The following is a 22,662-nucleotide window of genomic DNA, read 5'->3' as shown; positions in this document are numbered from 1 at the left end:
TCTGTACATATCTCTCTGGAAATGTGTCATTTCCAGCTCTGTTTTGGGCCTAGTTTTAACATTTGCAGGTGTAGATTTGGCAAACAACCTTACTCTAGGGCACTTTTTGCTGCTCCTTCTACTGAATTGACCTTCCTCTTGGACACTGAGGGGATTTTGTTGTTGGTTACAATGGGGAGGTGGAACCAGGTGCCTGGCTGGGACCTATCTTTCTGCTTTTCATCCTTTGGAATAACTTTAATTTAGTGGTATTTATTTTTGATTACAGCACATAATTAAGTTTAGTTTTTGGCCAAATCTCAGTCCTTTGCTTCTAGTAGGCAAATATGTTCTAGTTATATATTTTTGGTAAAAATAAAATATGTGATCTTTTATCCTTTTACTATATTTTATTTTTATTTATTTATGTTTTACTTGTGACTTTTTGTCTTTGGCCATGCTGTGCAGCATGTGGGATCTTAGTTCTCTGACCAGGGATCGAACCCTCACCCACCCTTCATTGGAAGTGCAGAGTCTTAACCACTGGACTGCCAGGGAAGTCCCTTTTACTATATTTTATGTGTTTCCTCTTGATTTCTTTTTCATTGAATTTTCCTATTTTGGAATATGATTTCTGTGTTCTTTCCCCCAGAACATTGGAAACTACTTTTAAAAGCTCTAGGAAGTATTTTAAGTGATTAAACATCCCTAAACATTTACTTTGGGCTCCTCAAGAAGCTATTTTGGTTACTAAAAATTCTTAAACCTCTATATTACCAAAGTTTCACTGTTAGTCCATTGGCCCTGTTAAATATTTTCTTAAGACTATGTAGTATATATTTTCCAAAAGTTACTTGTATATCTTGAAGTAAATGCCATTCAAAACTATACAGCAGAAACTAACACACCATTGTAAAGCAATTATACTCCAATAAAGATGTTAAAAAAAAACAACTATATTACCAATTCTTGACTGCTATGTTCAGGTTACTATTTATCTTGCAGAAGACTTTCAGATGTACCCTGTTTATTCATTTATTTTTGGACTGCTTATATTCTTGTTTTCAGTTCTTCTATTTGCCTAAAATTACTGTGGGTGGTTTTTACCTTGCTGTCTCACTGTTTCCTTGGAAGCTGTTAAAATCTTCCTAGAGCTTGAGCTGGAGAGCTCACAATGAAGCAAGTAAATATTAAAAGCCCAGTGCTTCAGAAGGATGAGTAGGTGGAGAAAGCATGTAGGCTGTAGGCAGTCCAAACAGGGATCTTCATCTCTGCCTGGTTTCTCTGGGTTTGTTGAGTCTGCAGAATCAGGGACCCTTATTCCGTATCTGTCTTTACTGGGAGCAAACCATCGCCTGTGTCAGGCTGCCTCTCTTTAGTTTCTGGTGCTGTGACTGGGGACTGTTCTGTCTCAGTGAGTTGGGGGTCCTCACCTTCAGGAGTGTGTTTCCTGATGAACAACCCTTGTATTTGGTGTCACCAGCACCAGAGGCAACATCCCCAAAGGTTGCTGCCTCTGTGTCTCTTTTGATGGGTGTGTCCTTCCAGTCTCGGTCCCACCTCCAAGTGGGGTCCTGTGGGTGACCCAGCTCTTCTAAAGGAGTAGAAACTTTCTTTCACTCCCTTCTTATTTCTCCAGCCCTCATGCATCAAAATAAAGATACCGTGTCTTTCCTAAGAAATCTGGGCAACTACTTATACACTCTGGAGTTTTAATTAAGTATTTACTGGCTATGTGGATAAGAAGGTGATTTTGTTCAATCTGAATGGCTATTGCACAGGTCTGAATAATTACATGTTTTTAAAGGCCTTCTGCCAAGGGGTTATCTGAGAGAGGCATGCAGCTCATTTTTCATGAATGGAAAATCCATTTTTAACAGATTTACCTCTGATTCTTAGGCCTGAAACTGACCTAGTGAGCTCTGCATACATTATCCTGGTTGGGAAACTGCTTAGTAAGAAAGCTGAGCAACCCCGGGAGTTAGGATGGGTCACTGGCCACCATGGGCACATCACTGAGTCACTGTGGTCCTCAGTTTCCTCCTCTGGAAGATGGGAGTAACACCACCTGTGCTGCCCTGCACAGCACAGGGCTTTGTGAGGAACACATGAGATAATATAGGAGAAGATAGTGGGCCAGGAGGAGCGAAGCAGGCCACAGGAACAAGCTTGCTCCGCTCATCCTCCCGGAAGTGAGGTGAGCCGAAGTTTCCTTCTCAAAGATCTTACTCCTCTAAGAGAAAAATGTTTCAGCTAAAAAAGAAATAAATAGGCAGTCCTGGGCTTCCCTGGTGGCACAGTGGTTGAGAGTCCGCCTGCCGATGCAGGGGACACGGGTTCGTGCCCCGGTCTGGGAAGATCCCACATGCCGCAGAGCGGCTAGGCCCGTGAGCCATGGCTGCTGGGCCTGTGCGTCCGGAGCCTGTGCTCCGCAATGAGAGAGGCCACAACAGTGAGAGGCCCGCGTACCGCAAAAAAAAAAAAAAAAAAATAGGCAGTCCATTTCATCTTTCCCATTCATTCATTCATTCATCATTCATTCATTCATTAATTCAACACAAGACAATAAGACCCATTCCTCCCTTCATGGAGCTTATGTTGCAGGAGCAGAGACGGGCAATATACAAGTACAAAAGCAAGATCAGTGATAGGCATCATTAAGAAAAGTGGGAGAAAGAGCCAAATCCAAAGGAGAAGTTGCTGTTCAATGGGTACGAAGCTTCTGTGATACAGGACGAGTAAGTTCTAGAGATCTGCCCTATCACACAGTTCCTGGAACAATTCTGTACTGTGCCCTTGAACATTTGTTAAAAGGGTAGATCTCTAAATACAGAATTACTAGGGTTTCCCCTGAAACTAATATAATATTATAAGTCAACTTTACTTCAATAAGTAAAAATAAAATAAAATTTTATTTAGGGGAAAAAATAGAAAAAAGGATCGATCTCATTTAAGCGTTCTTACCATTAAAAGGAGGGCGATATGACACTTTCTGAGGTAATGGATATGTTTATCACCTTGATTGTGGTGATGGTTTCACAGGTATATGCATATGTCCAAATTCATTAAATTATATATACTAAATAAATACAATGGTTTTCTTTGAATAGCAATTATAACTCAAAAAAGCTGTTAAAAAGAAACGTGGAAGAAAAAAAGACCCAGAAAAGGACCAGATGGAAGAAGCATTATAGCTGCTTTTTTAGATAATGTGGTCAGGAAAGAACAATTTTTTTTTTTACTCTGGAGAATTAAAATCTTTAATAACTGCCTAGTAAGGGCATAATGTGTGAAATTTCCAAAAAGACCGTTATATACCTTTTCCTTTTTATAACAGCATTTTGAGGCACACAGTCTAGATATGATCTAGATTTGAGAAGTAGCCACAAGGAATCTGAGACCCAACTGGAGAAATATTTCAAAATAGTGAATGTACATACCCATTTCATGTCTGGTGCTGCCCACGCCCAGGCCATACGTCTCTAAAACATCCTTTACTGTTTTCATAGATTCATCGTACTTGGCTGCCAGGCCAAGGAAGTTATAGGAACCCATATTGATGACATCTTTGATGATCCTTCCAGTAAATCTGCAGAGAGAAGGGAAGGTGAACACAAAGGGCTTTCTCATTTAATATCATCCTAGCGGCCCAGAAAAGACTCTCACAAAGAGACCTTGAGTTTGGCCCAAGTCACATCTTTTCTTTTTGATTTGTCTTGTTGTCACCAGAAAATGATTTGTCCTTAGAGGAGAGTCACCTCATAATGAAGCTGGGCAAAGAATTAGGAAAAGGTTTCCAGGCCATGGAATATTACTCAGCCCTGATTTGTCTTGGGTGCTTGCTTTCGTGACATCTGTGCTCTGGTTTAAATTTCAGCAAGGACTTTCTAAATCAGGAAGAGCCATGGTCATCACTGGCTCCCTCAGCAGGAAGTAGGAGGGTACACAATTTGTCAATAAAGCCGAAAAGGACTCTCCCCAGCTGGCTCTGTGTATCCTGCAACTTCTGCCACTGATTCCTCTTTAATCGCAATACAGGTAAGCTGCGCTTGGCAACTTAATTACTGTGACTTCTCCCGTTGGCATCATGAGGGCTTGCAAAGGGCTGAATGATGGAAGAGCAGCTGTTCTATTGCTTTGTGTTTTTTTCAGATTTGTAATCTGGTGCCCATGCTAGAATTTCCTTGAAAGGATTTCTTTTAACCAAGCCCCTCCAGGTGGCTGCCTCACCTAAACGTCCAGTTGTAGTCATCTGACACCCTCTCCATCACATCGAACAGAGGCCCCGGGGCACTGCAGATGGGCCGGTTCCAGTTGTCTCTGATTCTCATGTAAAGGTTCCGTGTATAAAAATTCTCAAAGCTTTGATACAGCGGCACAAAATCCTGTTATAACAGAGGCAGAAGTTTACCTTTGGTCTCTTGCTTTTTGTAGTTCTTTTGCAATTGACACTAAAAGACATGGAGGAGCCATGAAAATATTCCATCAAATATTCCATCAAATATTTTGAGCAAGGTTCTTGGGTAAGGGGTTGGGTGGGGTCCACAAATAACTCTGTGAGTCCTCCACCTCCAAAGAACTTACCTTTTAGGGGGGGAAGTAAAACCTGTGACAAATAAAAGTAACAAAAATGACAGCAAAATACAAGTCCCCAAATGAGTGCTGGAGACAACGAATCCCAGTGTTCCCGAGAGGGAGAATTGAACTTGGGAACCTTCTTAGAATTCAAGAATATGCCATTAGCCGCAACGGGGATGGACCTGGAGATGATCATACTAAGTGAAGTAAGGCAGACAGAGAAAGACAAATATCACATGATATTGCTTATATGCTGAATCTAAAGAAAAAAAAGACACAAATGAACGTATTTACAAAACAGAAACAGACTCACAGACTTAGAGAACTAACGTACGGTTACCAGGGGGGAACGGTTGAGGGGAGGGATAGATTGGGAGTTTGGGATTGACATGTACTCTCTGCTATATTTAAAATAGATAACCAACAAGGACCCACTGTATTGCACAGGGAACTCTGCTCAATACTCTGTAATAAGCTAAGTGGAAAAAGAATTTGAAAAACAACAGATACATGTATATGTATAAAACTGAATCACTTTGCTGTATACCCAAAACTAACACTACATTGTTAATCAACCATACTCCAGTATGAAATAAAATTAAAAAAAGATCTGGTCCAGAGAAGAAGGCCTGCTTTGAGGGTACAGTTCTCCTATTCCTCTGCACCGGTGAGCTTCCTGCCTCTGTGTGGGTGTATTTTCACCCCAACCCATTCCTTTGAGCACCAGTGAGGTTTCTTCAGGAGCAGTCAATGCCTTCCAAAGGTCACTGTCTTCTAGTCTCAGGTAAGCCTCCCACAGTTTTGTAATTATACCAAAAAATGAAACTGGACTAGATATTGAAAAAACAGAAGCACTGCAATCTAGCTGAAGATTTATCTCGTCACATGGCCTACTCACTATATTTTTCTTCCTGATGCAAAAGGCTAAATGTGAGAGTGAACCCCAGGCCACAAGGACATAGTCATTTTTGGGAGCAGGATATAGGAAGGTTGAACAAAACCTAATAAGGCAGCCACAAAAGTGCCTTTGTTTCTCCTACAATATGACATTCTTTCTTTTTCCACTGTTAAGCTTGTAGCATACCTTATCATTTTCCAAGTGTTATAGATATATCAATCTTACTTTTATAGACAATTCAACAGAAAGTCAGAAAATCTGAGTGGACAGATTGGGATTTGTACCCAGTTCTATAACCAATGCTCTTTTGAATAAATCATGCTGCAGGGATAGGTATTTAAAAGGGATTGAAGAGAACATATCCATGGCACATTGTAAAAAATACTACAAATTTGGAAGCATATCCCTTCTTTTTTTGATTTAACTACTTGCCCATTCAGTAGCAAATAGAATCATGGATTTGTAGAGAGAGAGAGAATCATTATCAAACATAGTTTTTCATTTGTGCCTACATTGACGCTTCTGTTCTCACCTAATATTTCATTTTTTTATCATTATTTCCTCTTGAGAAATGGCTGTTTCTCCTACCAGGGTTGAGCTCAGAATAATAATAAAATATGTTTGTGTTTTCCTTTTTGTTGGGAAGGGTAACTGTATTATAGACAGTTCTTTGAAGTATGAGAAACACAAAGTAAGGATGGCTAAATTTAATTTTTCTTATTAAGAAATTAGAGGAAGGTTGAATAAAGATGGCAGATTCAGTGCTTGTATGTATTCTACCAATCATCTAAAAGCTCTGTGAAATGACAAAAAGTAGATACTTAAAAACCAAAATAAATTTATAAATTTATAAATCATCAATGAATCAGAAATATTGAAGGATCACAAAAGATAGAACATAAATAAGATCTGCTCAATGCAGAAATAAGACCACAGGAAACCATAGCTCTAAAATATTTACAGAGAAGACTGGTATGGACATACACTAACTGTAGGGATCCTTAAAGCCAAGAGTCGATAACTACAAGAAGTTGATACCCTGGGTGATTAATGAAGCAATATCTCTTTGTTCTTCTTTTATTGTGTTAATAAGTAAGAAGCAGTTGCATTGTCCACAGCACAAAGCACTGTGATGGGCAGCAAGAACTGACTGGAAGAACAAGACCCCACTGTAGAGAGGTGGGGAGACCACACGGCAAGAACACAAGCCCCTGGTCCAGGCAGCACATTCCATTTTCTTTCTACAATCACTCAAGACAGGTGAATGTGTAAGCAAATAAGGATTCCTAAATTAAAAAATGAGTGTAAAACAAAATGTCATCAGTATTACAGGAAAACTAGCACAATAAGAGGCACCAAATTCAATAAGCAGAGCTGACATTTAGTGAAAAGACTTCATAGAGCAAACAGAAAAAGAATTAAAAAATATGTAAGTAACGTGTTTAGAAAGACACAACAAAACAATGGATCTTTTTAAAAAATTAAATGTTCAAAAGTACAATGAACACAGCTGAGAAGTAAATTAATAAACTAGCATAGTAAGTTGACTGATCATTCCAGGACACAGAAAAGAAAATATGAAGGAAAAGTCAAGAGATATGAAGGACAGATTCAGAAGGTCCAATATCTCCCTAGAAGGATTTGCAAGATTGAAGGAAGGAGGAGATGAGGTGAAAGAGGAGGAAAAGGAAGTTAAAGAAAAAAGGAGGAGGAGGAGGGGCAAGTTCCAGAGAGGAAGGAAGTTTTGAATCCTACGACGTAAATAGTCTATCAGGTCCTGAATAGAGCAAATAAGGAAAACCCATGCCAAGCTTCATCCTGGTTAAATTTCAGAAGTCAAAAGGAAGAATCTCAAAGGCTTCAGAGAAGGGGGAAAGGCAGTTTATAGATAAGGGAATATGAATTAGACTGCTTTGGACTTTTCTTAGGTGACAATGGTGGAAAGGAGTATGAGGGAAAATTATTTTGAACTTAAAATCCTATAATCAGCCAAGCCAGCAAACAAATGTGAAAATCCAAGTAAAAACTTTCCAATATATGTAAGGAGTCTTGAGTTTAACTCTATTTTCTATAATAATTGAGCATGTACTTCAATAATACAATGAAATAACTATGGAGGAAGACAGATGCCAGAAAAAATAGTGAGTGAAGAAACTGATGGAATATGGTTTAGCCCAAGTAGTGTTATATTTGTAGTATAAAGAAACAGAAATGAAAAATTCACAAATAAATGACAACATGGAGAATGGGTATGTGGGAGAAAGAAAGTGAAACTTTATTAAATTCTTCTCTTGGTCAGGGGAAGACTCTAGTTACTAAATAATGGTAACTAAAATCTAAAAATATGTGTTAAATATTCTAAGAGAACCATAAAAAACCAGTGAGGGATATATTATATATAACTTCCTAACAGGGACAAGGAGAAAAAAAATGCAGAACAAAGAAAACTCTATCAAATGTACCAAAAATATGAAAGGAGAAATATTAAAATTTTAAAATTAAAAATAAACAACAGAAAATGTGAATGTAAAATATAAAGATGGCAGGAATAATTTTAAGCAAATGAGTAATTAAAATATTAGGTTCAACCATATGGAATTGCCGAAGTTTGACTCTTTTTGACCTATAAAAATAGCAATTTCATATGGTTCAAGTAAGTAATTGCTCGTAGGTTATATTATTAAAATACGGAAGCTTTCACATTTGTTTTAAAAATAAATCTATATGCTTCTCATAAGAGACATACATTTCTGAAATTGATGAAGACTGAAAATAGATGACTCTTGAAGAAAAAGCAGATATATACATATTAATATCAGGCAAAATAGAGTACAAGGTGAAAGCATGATAAAAGGAAAAAAATCCACCAAGAACTATAAGAGCCATGGTCTTTTGTGTACCTGACAGTTACGTTGAAACACATGAGAAAAAAAAAAAAGACTAAGAAATCCACAATCACAGTGAAAGGCATTAATATACATTTCTCTGAAATTATAAGTTTGAGTAGACAAAAAATAAATCTAGGGGATTCGAGTAACATAACAAGTTTATTGTAATAGACCAAAAGACAATACACAGTTTTTCATGGCACATGTGGGAAATTACAAGAAATTCCAGTACGACTATCTGAGAAGCTGTGACAACTAAGGTGACAGCATTTGACTTAAAATATGAAAATATAAAGAGCTTTCCTATATGCCATCAATAACTAATTAGAATATGGGCTAGGGAAAAAAGATAGTATTCAAATATCACCATCATCAAAAAATTGTACCCAAATAATAATCATAAGAGGAAATGGTAAAGATCTCCAGCGTATAGTTAGGTGAAAAAAGAGGCAGTCACACAACATTATGTATGATATGTATGATATTTCCATTTATGTTAAGGAAAGGACAGGGTAAGTGCAAGTGAGCATATGTGTAAATAAGTGCATGAAAAAGAAAGGAAGGATGAACAAAGAGATCGCTTTTGCTGGCTATTTCCACAATAAAAAGGAAAGGGAAAAAAAGACATGAGAAGGGGCTTGTCATAAACCATTCATTTCACACATTGGCTTAGCACTAGTTGATAGACATTAGCAAAGCTCTACCTTAACGAGATCAATCAACCTTGCTACTATTCTTGCTACAAATCTACTTTTGCAGATTCCTTCTTGCTAAGGGAAGCAGAGAGGTCTATATTGTAAAAAAAACTATAAAAATGATTTGACTAACGTTTTAATGACACATCAGAAATTGTGTGTGTGTGTTTGGATATTTGTATATTTATATATATCCAAAGAAATGTTGACCTGAGAACTCACTCCAGGAGGCTGTAATCTGATTTTACTGATGGTTTTATTTTAAAAAGTATTTCTCAAACTTTGCTTTTGGAGATTTTTCCCGACCTATGACACACACTCTAATGCTAGATGCACTCATGGAAAATATTCATTCCTTGTGAGGGTGCATTTGCTTTTTAGAAGCAGCCAGAAGGTGTCTGGAACCAAGCCTGGTTGGGGAGATTGGGGATACCACTGCTAGTGATTCCTGCTGCATTTAAAGCTGTTGATTTCTTGGTGTACTTAATCAAGGAAGTGAGGGAGTGAGTCGTGCTGATACCTGAGGGAGGACCACTCCGGGCAGAGGGAAAGGCAAGTGAGAAATCCAAGAGGTAGATGTGGGTGGGCTGTGTTTCAAAAAGAGCAAGGAGGCACTAGTGTTTGAAGAAGAGTGACAAGGCTCATAGAGGGGGCTTCATTCTGTAACACCTTGGCTAGTTCTGGCTCTTACTCTGAGTGAGAAGGGAAGGCATTAAGGGGTTTTGGCCAGAGATACCATGGGAACCCACTTAGGTTTAAAAAGATTATGTTGGCTGTTAGTTGAGAAGAGACTGAAGGTATTGAAGTATTCCCATCCTACAAGCTGCTGGCTAATGGGAAACCACAGGGAAACTCTTTCATTTTGGACCCACCCAGATCCAAACAGGAAGCCCAGTGCTTGGGCGGTCGGTTTTCTTTGGACAAAACCATATCTCATACCCAGTGACCTTCATGGACCCCATCCTTCAAAACACTCAGAAGAAAGTCCCTCTGGGTGAATCCTGCTGTTGTTTCAGAATGCCAAGTGTGGATGCTAAAGAGCAAGTTTTACTTCATGCAAACATTTGGAGATTTACAGTTTAATCTACAGTTACAACTTGCTGAACCCCCTTTGTTTCATGTGTGAGTAAAAATCTCTGGGGATGGGCCAGAAATGTCTGGGATTTACTTGTAGGGGTGTTGGGACTAACTGGATCTAATGTGAATGTGTAATTGCAACTGATATGTTTTATACCAGCTGGGGCTACGTGGAGTGGGTCTTGCTGAACCTACTATCAAGCCATCAGGATTGAGACATGTGGTTGTGCTTGAAGTTTTTAACATCTCTGACGATGCTTGATATTCCTTTGATTATATTTGCTGACATCCTTTTCTGGATTTAGCAAAGGTGGGCCATGACATCATTGAGAAAGTAACGTAACTAGAGATCTTTAATAAATTGCAGTTCAACCCTAAAGTTGCCTTTGAAGGGTTAAAGGAAGAATTTAAGCAAAATGTTGAACCGTTGTATCTGTCTGGGTTGTCTTTTTCCTTGTTAGTGTCTTCTGATTATTAATGAAGTCTATTGAGGTAGCAGGTGCTCTGGGTCTGTGATTTTTTAGTGCTCTCTTGGAGGGAGATTTTTCTTTTTTTATTCATTTCACTTAGTCTTACTGATTCAGTAATCAAGTGACGGGTATGCCAGTACCATTCTCATTTCTGACCAAAGTAGAAATTTGGGATTATCCTGGTTTCCTCCTCTGTCTTATTTTCCATACACTCAACCACCAAGGCTTGTTGGTTCTACCTCCTAAATGTCTTTATAATTAGTTCCTTTTTCTACATTCCATCTGCCTCCTCCTCAACTCAAGCACAAATTATCTCTTCCCTAACTATTACAAGGCTTTTTATTGTCACATTGTTTCTAGTCTTGAATTGGAATTCCATCTCTAACGTCTATTATTTTCTCTAAAGTTCTCTGTCCTCTTCTCAGCCTTTCTTTTTTTTCTTCCATGGACTTTCCCTGGGAGATCACATCCACTCCACTTCTATGGCTTTGATTAATTTAATAACACTCCAGATATACCAAAGATGTCACAATATGCATCCTAAACTTTTCTCTGGAGGTCTAGACCTCTATAGCTGCCAGTTCTTTAAACTCAACTTGTCAAAAAGTGAACTGACCACTTTCTCCCTCCAACTGGATCTTCCTTCTCTATTTTTCATCTCAATAAATGATACCTCCTTCTTTGTACCCAGTTGTCCAAGTCATAAACCTAGTGTGGGCTTTGATTTGTACATCTCCCTAATTTCCTAAGTCTAATCAATCATCCCTAACTCCATCTCTTTTCTTTTTTTATTGAAGTATAGTTGATTTATAAAGTTGTACTAGTTTCAGGCTTACAGCAGAGTGATTCAGTTATACATACATATATATATATATATATATATATATATATATATATATATATATATTCTTTTCAGATTATAGGTTATTACAAGATATTGAATATAGTTCCCTGTGCTACACAATAGGTCATTATTGTTTATCTATTTTGTATATAGTAGTGTGTATCTGTTAATCCCAACCTCCTAATTTATCCCTCACCGGCTCTTTCCCCTTTGGTAACCATAAGTTTGTTTCTGTCTGTGAGTCTATTTCTATTTTGTAAATAGGTTCATTTGTATCATTTGTTTAGATGCCACATATAAGTGATATCGTATGATATTTGTTTTTCTCTGTCTGACTTACTTCACTTAGTATGATAATCTCTAGGCCCATCCATGCTGCTGCAAAGGGCATGGTTTCCTTCTTTCTTATAGCTGAGTAATCCTAACTCCATCTCTTAAACCTCTCTTGGCCTTGTCTATTATCACCATCCCTATTATCACTACCCTGGTCCCAGCCCAAGGGCTCATCTAGATATTTTTTTTCAAACTGGACTTCTGCCTCAGCCTCTTAACTGTTTTTTTTGGCCCCTATATTGTCGTTCTGTAAATCCATTTTTTATAAGGCAGTGAACATGATCTTTCTAATCTGCAAATCTGCATTCCTCTGCCTGAAATCCTTCAATGCCTCCCCATTGTTCTAATAAATGTCCATGGCTTATAAAAACCCATTATAGTATGGTGCCTGCTTGCCTCTCAAGCAATCTTTCTCCCCACATGCTCCCACTCTCCCTCGCAACACTCTGGTCATTAGAATTCATTGGTTCCTTAAACGTACAATGCTTTCTCTGACCTCTGGGCCATTTTACACCATATTTCCTCTCCCTGAAGACTCCTTCCAGCTCATCTTGCCTCACCCTTTGCCTTAGTACTTACTCTTCAGCCCTTAGATGTCAATTTACCTTTCTCTTCCTCCCAGAAGTCTTCCCTGAACACCAAGTTCAGGTTAAATGTTTCTCTTCTTTGCTTCCTTGATGTCATCTACTTACCACTATGGTACCTCTTATCAAATTCCACTGCAACTGCTTTTTTTAATGGTTAGCTCTCTGAAGGCAAGAACCACTATCTGCCTTAGTTATTCCTATATTCCAAGACTGTACTACAGTGCCTGGCACAAGATACATGCTCCAAACGAACCTGACCTGATTAGTGAGTTAATGAATGCTTTGACACAAGCAGTGCCCTCTTCAGAGAGTGTCTTCCTTCTCACCCTTGCTCACTAGGCAAACTCCTGCTCCCCATGCAAGCCCCAATATCATGCCTTCCTGACTTCTTAAGAGAATCACAGGGCACAGATCCCTGTTTCCTTTGTCACCTTCCTCCCCATCATCACTTTTTATCATTTGTTTTGCTGGTGAGTCTGTTTTGTACACCAGACTTCAAATTCTCTCATGGAAGGACCTATAGTTTCTTCTCTATTAGCCTCCATTACTTGGTAGAGAGCATATACTCAAATACTTGCTAAAGGTAGGAAAGAGTACAATAATAAAGCTGGGCCTGATTTTCTTCTGAAGGTGATAGGCTTGACTTAAGGTAATTGCAAAATAAGTGTTCTACATGCTTGTTCATGGTTATGTTACTGTAACAAGAGTTTAGCTTACCATGGGTACTAGTCACTAAGTTACAAGATTTGAAGTTCTCTCATTATATTGAAGTTCATGCCTTACCTATGTTCTTTGCTTTGATGTGTTCAAGGCTCCATCATGTGGAATAATCTATAGCCACAATCGTGTATTCCAAAGCAAGTTTTAGGAAAAAGAGATTCATGGCATCATAAATCATTTGAACCAATTTTGGAAAACATGTTAAAAGGAAGCAGGCTGCTCACAGGTCTCTTAATATTTTCCAGGTTGTCCTGTTAGCTCTATGTGAAAAGGGGATGATGTAGATTTTTATAGGTTAATTATTGAAAGTATCTAGATCAGTGATTCTACACAGGGTGATTTTGCACTCTGTGAGGAATTTGGCAATGTCTGGAGGCATTTTTCATTGTCACAAGTATGTGGGGGAGTGCTAATTGCATCTAGTGGGTAAAGGTCAGGGATGCTGTTAAAAATTCTACAATGCACAGGGCAGCCTCCCATATCAAAGAATTATCCAGTCTGAAATGTCAGTAGTGCCAAAGTTGAGAAACTCTCACCTAGATGAAATAAAAGTCCCACATTTCACTCAAACACACTTTCCTCTTCCAGGATAGAATGTAAATAATACTCAACTGACAACTAGAAGACCAGAGTACAGTTCCACTCACGTGTCCTCACTCTTATATTTTGATTTTTCACCTTTAAAATGCTATTCTAATGTCTATATCATGGGATTGTTATAAAAATTAAATATGATAATGTACAAGAAAACCTTTAGTTCAGTCTGGCAAATAGTAGTTGCTCAATAAATGTTTGTAAAAAAACAAGTGCGTGAATACACAGGAAATGTTTTGGGGTTTATGGGGTGCAGGGGAACAGAATTTACCCTGGATAGTTCCTGAGTGTATCACTCTTTTTAGGATCTGTACACACATCACCACTCGTGAAAACACTTTACAGAAGAATTGGCATTGACATAGACCCAGGGAGGTGTTCATACGTACTTTTTGCTCTTCTCTCTCTATGGCTGCATTGCATTTTTCTATTCCCCAGTTTCTCAAAAAATCTCTGAGATAGCCAAACAGCGTTCCAATTCCATATCCCAAGTAAGTGAAAACCATAACATGTAGAGGTGCTTCCTCAAAGGATTCAACAATTGGCCTATAAAAATTTGAATTTCCATTTTGCTGAAAAGACAAAAGAAAGTGGAAAATTACTACTCTTCCATTACAATAAACTATGATATTAAAAATTTTGGACTTTTGACCTTTTACATTTCAAAGAACATATCTAAGATTGGAAAAACTGCTTGGAGAAAATTGGAAATTGATCATTGAAGAGGGTAATCAGCAATGCACATTTTATTTCACAAATCCTAATGAAATAATTAATTCAGGCAAAAATTCTCAACAGATTTTAAATCCATTAAGTGAAAAATTAATAAGCAATAGGGCTTTTGCAAGATGCCAAAGTATAACCCTATTAATTACTCCCCAAACACAAACTTGGGGTTACACCTTAGCCAGGTGATCAAATTACATCACAGATGTTAGAACAACTCACCACTCTATGTTTTTGTCATGATGTAATATTTAATACACTGATGACATATTTAACCTGAATTTAGTCAAGCTCTAATATCTGACTTCCATTTTACAAGAAATATCAGGTAAATGACTTCATGAGGAAAGAGATAATCCACAATGTGGGACGTTTTATATGACAACTGGCTTGGTCTTTAAAAGCAAAACATAAACAAGTGGGACTACATCAAACCAAAAAGCTTTTGCACAGCAAAAGAAATAATCAATGAAATGAAAATGCAACCTACAGAATGAAAGAAAATATTTGCAAGCCACATATCTGATAATAGGTTAACACCCAAAATATATAAGGAACTCATACAAGTAAAAACCAAACAAACAAATAATCCAATTAAAAATGGGCAGAGGACCTGAATAGACATTTTCCCAAAGAAGACATCCAAGTGGCTAACAGTTATATGAAAAGGTGCTCAACATCACTAATCATCAGGGAATGCAAATCAAAATCACAATTAGATATCACCTGACACCTGCTAGCCCGGCTGTTACCAAAAAAAAGAGAGATAACAAATGTTGGTGAGGATGTGGAGAATATGGAGCCCTTGTGGACCGCTAGTGGGAATGTAAATTGGTACAATCATTATGGAAAACAGTATGAAGTTTCCTCCAAAAATTAAAACAACTACCATATGACCCAGCAATCCCACTTCTGGGCATATATTCATAGGAAATGAAATCAGTATCTTGAAGAGATATTTGCACTTCCATGTTCACTGCAGCATTACTCACAACAGCTAAGATACAGAAATGATCTAAGTGTGTATTGATGGATGAATGGATAAAGAAAATGTGGGTTTTGTACACACACACATGAATATTATTCAGCCACACACACAAAAGAAAATTCAGTCATTTGTAAAACATAGATGAACCTAGAGTACGTTATGCTAAGTGAAACAAGCCAGACTCAAGAAGCCAAATACTGCCTTATCTCACTTATATGTGAAATCTAAAAAAGCTGAACTCACAGAAACAGAGAGTAGACTGGTGATTACCAGACAGTGGGTGGGGAAAACAGGGAGGTGTTGGTCAAAGGGTACATGCCTTCAGTTATAAGATGAAGAAGTTCTGGGGAGCTAATGTACAGCATGGTACCTATAGGTAGTAATATTGTATAGTATACTTGAAATTTGCTAAAACAGTAGATCTAAAGTGTTCTCATCACACACAGACACACACACAGACACACACACACACAGGTAGTGAGGTGAGGTAATAGATGTGTTAATTAGCTTGATTGCGGTAATAGTTTCATAACGTATACATATATCAAGTCATGTACACCTCAAGTACATACAATTATTAGTTATTAACTATACCTCAATCAAGCTGGAAAAAAAAAGAGTAAAGAGTGGGGGAGGGAACTTAACAGACACCCAAGTGCACTGTGTGTTCTTTCATTAGATACTCTTTTTTTGTTTTTTGTAAAAAAAAAATGGTAAAAAATACATATTTTGAACAACTGTGGAAACCCAAATGTGGACTCGAAATATATATTATTGAGGAGTTAATTTTGTTAGGAGTGAGAGTAGTAGTATAGTTATGTGGGAAGATGCTTTAATCTTTGTCAATGCATGCTGAAGGATTAAGGAGGGTGAAGTGTTATAACAGCTCTAATTTTCTTTCAAATGGTTCATCAAAAATTAAACACATACATAAAGCAATTTTGGGAAAATGTTGAATCTAGATGGAGGTTATACGGGTGGGTGATTGTTATATTATTTTTTCATTTTTCTGCATGTTTTAAAATTTTCATAATAAAAAGTCAAAGTAAATATTTCTCTCATTTATTTTAGGTGTCACCATGTCGGTGGAAAGTAGAATTTTAATATCAAACCATTCTTATTCCTGCTTAATTGATTTTCACATGGTAGCTCAATGTTTGCTCAATGCATTAGTGAATAAATTATTCTTAACACTACTAATTAAGTTTTTGTCTTTAATAAATATTTATACATTTATTCATTTTTTAATTCAACAAATATAATACAATCCTTGGATTCCCCATTTCCCAATGAGATGATCCATAAGAAGTGTTTTGACCATTTTTAGTGATTTATAGGAAACTGTCAAATGTCTACTAATAATTTATTAATTTAGCTTACACATATATATTTAAAATGATGTATTATATAAAAATTATGTTAATTAGAAATAATGTTTTTGTTACTCATACTATAAGCACCATTAGATTCCACAAACACAGTTTTCTAGACTCTATTGCCTTTACTTCCTCTATTCTGTTTGAGATGCAGTATTTTTGGAATCTGTGTGACAGTCCCTGGAAATTTTATCCCAAGCCACAAAATATGTGATAATAATAAAAAAAAATCTATCTGATAGATGAATATTTTTTATTTATATTACTTGTTTTTAAAGTAATTTTTAAAAAGCCCTTTTATAATGAGATTTTACACTTGAATTGCTCAGTCAAAAGCTCACAAAATATCATTAAATCTTATTAAAATTCCTTAACTCCTTATTATCCATTATATCAGTGTTGTAACTGAGCAGGGCCCTATGAGGCCTTCCCAGAATAGACCCACCCCATGTCATCCACCTGCTGTTTTTCTGTAGGAAAACTTTAGTCAAAGAATAAGTTTAATCAGAGAAGTGAGAAAATGCAGAAAGAAAGGAAAACAGTCAAGCAAGACAAAATAATAATACTTTAGCCATTAAACAAACTCAAGGACCTTTAGTTCTTCCTCAAGGACTATAGATAATATTCTGAGCCATGTCCTTTGAGCTATTTTGCGATACTGAAGCCCCCAGCAGGTGGGAGCTGTTAACTCTATGCTGCCCGCAAGCACGTAGACCCCAGACCAGTTGGAACCAGGAGGTCGATGATGCTGATTCCTCATTACCTCCCCACCGACCAGTCAGAAGAACGCCCATGAGCTGACCATGCCCTGCTTTTTGAGCACTGTAAGACTCCTCACTACCCCTTCCAGGGTGGGACACACAGTTTGGCGGGCATTAGCCCGCTGTGACCCCCTTTGCCTGGCAAAGCAATAAAGCTATTCTTTTCTACTTCACCCAAAAGTCTGTCTCCACGTTTCTATTCAGCACCAGAGTACAGAGGCCGAGTTTTGGCAACAGTGTCTTCTCCAGACAAACCAAGTTAACATTAATGGACGTTGCTTTTGTCTAATATCTTCCCCAAATGCTACCGGCTGGTTTAAAATAATTAAAGTGAGAGAGCATTGCATAATATGAGGTCTTGAATGGAAGGTGGAGGAAAGAATATAACAAATACCTTGTATTTGGGAACATAGGGCACTAATTGGATGTCTTGCATGAACCGGCAACACGCTAGGTTCTGGGAATTCCAAGATGAATGAGACAGACCCCGTCCCTGCTCCTGAGTTCTTGACCTCTCTCTACGCCCTCACACCAGTCGTAGGTCTGATGGATGGCCAATCTTCCTAGTCTAGTGTGAACCTTTGGCTCCCTTCCTGGGTTCTGTTCTGTCTGTGACCTTTGAACTGCATCCATCTCTAGCATGCCTGGTGACTTCCTGGCCCAGTTAAGATCCACCTTCTGGTCCTTTCCACATCATGAGGATACCCAGGGGGCTTCCCTCTTTCCTGGAGTTGTCCAGACTCTAGCAAAAGGGGCTGAGAGCCTCATGAAAAAGGTTTGACGAACTTTTGTGACTGGTTTGGTATGAAGTCAAAGAAGAGGTCATGACAGTATCTGCGAGGAGTGTTATAGGAATGTGGATAAGAAGAAAGCAGAGATTAGAAGGAGGACTGCTTGTAGGGGAAGACAATGAGTATGCATGGGACCTGCTGAGTTGGGGTGGTGTCTGCTTGCATAAGTGGGGGTATTTGGGGGCAGTTAGAGATGCAGGAAAAGAGAAAAGCCTGGCTGAAGTATACGATCTAGGACTCAACTACTCTGAGGCCCAGCGTGAGCCACGGTTCAAGGCAAACGTAATAAAGCACCAAATAAAAAGAAGAGCAGGAAGCTTGGGACCAACATTTGGGACCCCCTGATTTTAAGGGCACCGTAGACAAAGAAGGGTGGGTGAAGGACATCCAGTGTGGGTGACTTCAGAACCTGGATTTAATGTGCTCACAGATGAACCCCTTGGGCTGACTTAGAGGATGACTAAGTCACATAGGCACATATAAAAAGAGAAACTTCCAGGACATTCAACGCCATCCTGTGAGGATCAGTGGGTTTTCCCCTTTTCCTTACCTGGCCCTGTAGCCATTTCTGAGCTCCATATATGGCCAAATCAATGGGAACTTTCTGCTTGAATTGGGTCTCAGGCAAAGCTGCACTGTATATAACAGACTGTCTACCTAGATGCAAATAGAACCCTCAGCTGGGTGCACAGACTGGGCTTGTGTAACTATTTCTTTCTTTCTTTCTTTCTTTCTTTCTTTTTTTTTTTTTTTGCCCCTGTGACTTGTTCTGGGAGATAGTTATATCACAAAGGAGAAGTTTCCAACAATGTCTGTCGGTGGCTGCTGCTACCTACTTTGCTCTCTCACATATAACTTTATTTATTTTTAATTTAATTTAATGTAATTTTGTTTGGCAGAGAGAAAAAGAGATACCTTCATGGAGAGCAACATTATTTGGAAATGTATAGGTCTTTCTTAACAGATGAAAATTGACGCATTTACCGAAATTCTTTATTTAAAATTGAAATAGGTCACACCTCTTGGAAAGGGTTTCTTAGTCTGGGATTGGATAGTTCTTTTGAAATATGAGAATCAGTCCCATCAAAGTAAACAAAGCCTAAAATCTTGCTTAATACATTTGCTAGCCAAGGTCAACATGGCATGGGAATCTGTAATGCACTCCCTTTGTTCTACCTGCTGGAAATACAGCTTTGATATTCTACTTTTTCTTTCATAGTTTGAAAATAAATAGATCCTGAGCCACCTTTCCCAGAGCTCCCGGTCATCTGGGACTCTGTGACACCCTGGAGGTTGTTTACATTTTGTAATACTGTCACATCTAGAAATAAACAGTGTTGGGATGTCCTGGAAGGATGATTACTTTTCCATTTAAATTAGCAGGTCTTTTACTGGCTGCCTGTTTAACACTGTCCTAGGCTAATATTAGAGGGGATAGGAAATCAATGAATATAGTCTCTTTCTCCCAGAATTGGCAGCATAATTGTGTATGTGGTGCGGGGAAGGGAGCGAGCATAATCATAACATAGAGCAAAAAGTAAACGTCATAAGAGTGACACAAATGGAGGGACCGTATCACATTGGGCAATCAGGAATGGCTTCCTGAAGGAGGGGGCATTTGAGCCCAGTGTTGGTGGGAGGCAGAGCATGATGGTGGAGAGAGCTTAGGCAGGAGGGAGACTGCCTGGGTTCAAATCCTGGCACTTTCACTTGCTGACTGTAAGATATTGTGCAAGTCAGCTAATTTCCCTCGGTCTCAAATGCCTCCAGTGGAAAATGGACTAGTAAAGTTTGTTTTGAAAATGGAATGAGATAATATATGCAAAGTACCTTCCCCAGGGTAAACACTTAGTAAATGTTCAGATTTTCATCAAATCTTCTGAGTAGAGAAGTTAAAAGAAACTGTTAGAATGGATGATACTGCTTTTAGAGAAATATTTGGGAAAGAAGAGAAAGAATAGGTATAGAGCCTTGGCCAGTACCCATACACAGGGAGAAGCGGGAAAGTGAGGATCCACTGGAGGCAGTAAGTGTGAGGGGGAAGAAGGGGTGGGGATTAGAGGCGTGGGGGGCTGAGATACTGAACTTGAGAGAGACCATGATGCTTGGGTCATCTGGAATTGCAGCAACCATTTGTGGCCACAAGATGAAGATATTTAGTTACACACAAAAGATGGTATTGATAGAAAGAAGAGATGGAAAGCCCTGAGGTCCTTAGTGACATTGTTAAGGGACCAAAACAATTGACCCAGGGACCAACCAAATATAGACTCTTCCCAACTCTAGACTCTTCCCAACTCTAGACTCTTATTATGTGAGAATAACAAAATCTTATTTTTAATCTATTTACATTTGAGTCTTCCACTACTGGCAGCTGCAGGGATCCCGTCAGATCAGTTCTCATCCCCAGTCAAGGGAGCAACAAGATTGTAGACTAGAAGAGAGGCTGGTGGAGAGGGATGGGACTGATGCTCATCTTGTACACATGATATACTCATTTCAGTTGTTATACCAAGCATCCTTTCTGATTGGTTAATGAATGCCCTGTTCTGACTGGTAAGTATACATTCCTTACTCTGTGTGTGTGTGTGTGTGTGTGTGTGTGTGTGTGTGTATATATATATGTATGTATATATATGCATGTATGTATGTGTGTATATATATATATTTAATTTTCATCCCTAATGGCAGGTAAAATTCAAAGCAGCTCTTTCCTCAGTGGAATCCTCTACTTTTACTCTAAAACGTTTGAGAGTCTTATTGGTTTCAAAGTTACCATTTATTTCTCTTCTAAAATACTTTGGAATGTCAATTAGATCTGGCTGAAGTTATACAAAATGATGCAGCACCAAAACTCGTGAAAGTGGATTGATACATGAATAATGAGAATACACAGTTCTACCTTAGTAGGAAGGGTACCAAAGCTCATGAAAGTGGAATGACAAATGAATGATGAGAATACACAGCTCTACATTAGTAGAAAGGGTACATAATGTCTTAAAGTTGTCTGGGATTTTAAGAAATAAGTATTTTAACCACAGCATTCTGTCATGTATTTTGTAGATGTAAATGTTTAGAAATGCTTTATGAAGTTCATATGCCTCAGTCTAGTCTAACTCATATCATCTTGTCACAAATAGGTGAGTTTTGCTTTCATTCCAAACCTTGATTTTTATCCCCTCCAAATCCTTCTTTCGTGCTGCCACTTTCCTGTAATTTCTTCAGTTTCTACTCCTTTTCCTAACTGTCCTCTGCTGCCCGCCCCCTCACCTCCACTCCACACACATAGACACCTTAGCTTGCCTAATATCCACTGTTTAAGACCCAGTTCTGGCTTCACTTCTTAAAAAGATACAGGTTAGGTGTTCTCACTACATAATACCATTATAACACTCACCACATTGTATTACAATAATATTTTTAGGAAGACAAGTTATTTAATAAAAGGACAGAAAATAAAGGATCACTTGCAAAAAATAATAGCTTTTATTATCTCTCACTCAGGTCTTTTGAATATTTCAAATATTTTCACACTATTGTCCATTGTGGTGGAGACTGGCTGTGCATCAGACCATTTCCCTCTCCTCTTTCTCATGGCCGGGCTACATGCCCCACGTCCCTTGCAGACACGTGTGGCCGTACGACTGACCAATGTGAAGTTGGTAGAAGTGAAATGTGCCATTTCTGTGCCTGGCCCACAAGAGCTTCTCTCATGATCCATCTCTTTCTCTCTTTCCCCTATTGTCATCTGAATTCTGATGGCCAAGGTGACCTTGGAAGCCACACAGTGTCGTCTGCAGAGCTTTGTCAGCCTGGTGCCCTGGATTACCGTGTGGAACAGAGTCTTCACCTCCTCCCCCTCCAGCTTCCTGCCACTGCCCATAAGAATATGAGTGAGAAATAAACTTCTATTGGATTATGTCACTAAGATGTGGTGGCTCATTTTTCATGTCATCTAGTCTTACCTTAATGAATAGATACTATAAGAATTGTGTTAATATTCTTTCATGTCTAAATCTTGTTTAGAAGTGTTTGGAAGAAGTCTGAGAACTGAGTTACCTCCCCAAGCAAAAGGGTGCATCAGGACCTGTCTGCACTGGCCAACATTCAAATTTAAATCTGGGGAATGTAAACTGGTGCAGCCACTATGGAAAACAGTATGGAGGTTCCTCAAAAAGCTAAAAATAGAACAACAATATGATCCAGCAGTCCCACTCCTGGGTAATTATCCAAAGAAAATGAAAACATTGATTTGAAAAGATATATGTACCCCAATGTATGAATGTTTATATATATATATATTATATATATTGTATATATAATATATAAATATATATATATAATGGAATATTACTCA

The 22,662-nt window shown here is 38.3% G+C and overlaps 1 protein-coding gene across 2 annotated transcripts in view; it reads right to left on the bottom strand.

Moving 5' to 3' along the window:
- Window positions 1-22,662, bottom strand: part of SPTLC3 (serine palmitoyltransferase long chain base subunit 3) — a 133,378-nt gene that overhangs the window by 94,662 nt on the left and 16,054 nt on the right. For both annotated transcript variants that reach the window (XM_082645295.1, XM_082645296.1), the window contains 3 exons: window positions 14,053-14,235; window positions 4,210-4,364; window positions 3,420-3,568 (listed from right to left, as the gene is read on the bottom strand). In XM_082645295.1, the coding sequence (XP_082501421.1) occupies window positions 3,420-3,568; window positions 4,210-4,364; window positions 14,053-14,235 (487 nt within the window). The remainder of the gene's footprint in view (window positions 1-3,419; window positions 3,569-4,209; window positions 4,365-14,052; window positions 14,236-22,662) is intronic.

Source organism: Mesoplodon mirus, assembly GCF_964341445.2.
Source record: "Mesoplodon mirus genome assembly, chromosome: 15".
NCBI lineage: Eukaryota > Metazoa > Chordata > Mammalia > Artiodactyla > Ziphiidae > Mesoplodon > Mesoplodon mirus.
The sequence above is the reverse complement of the archived record's forward strand: the minus strand, read 5'-3'. Positions and strand labels throughout refer to the sequence as shown.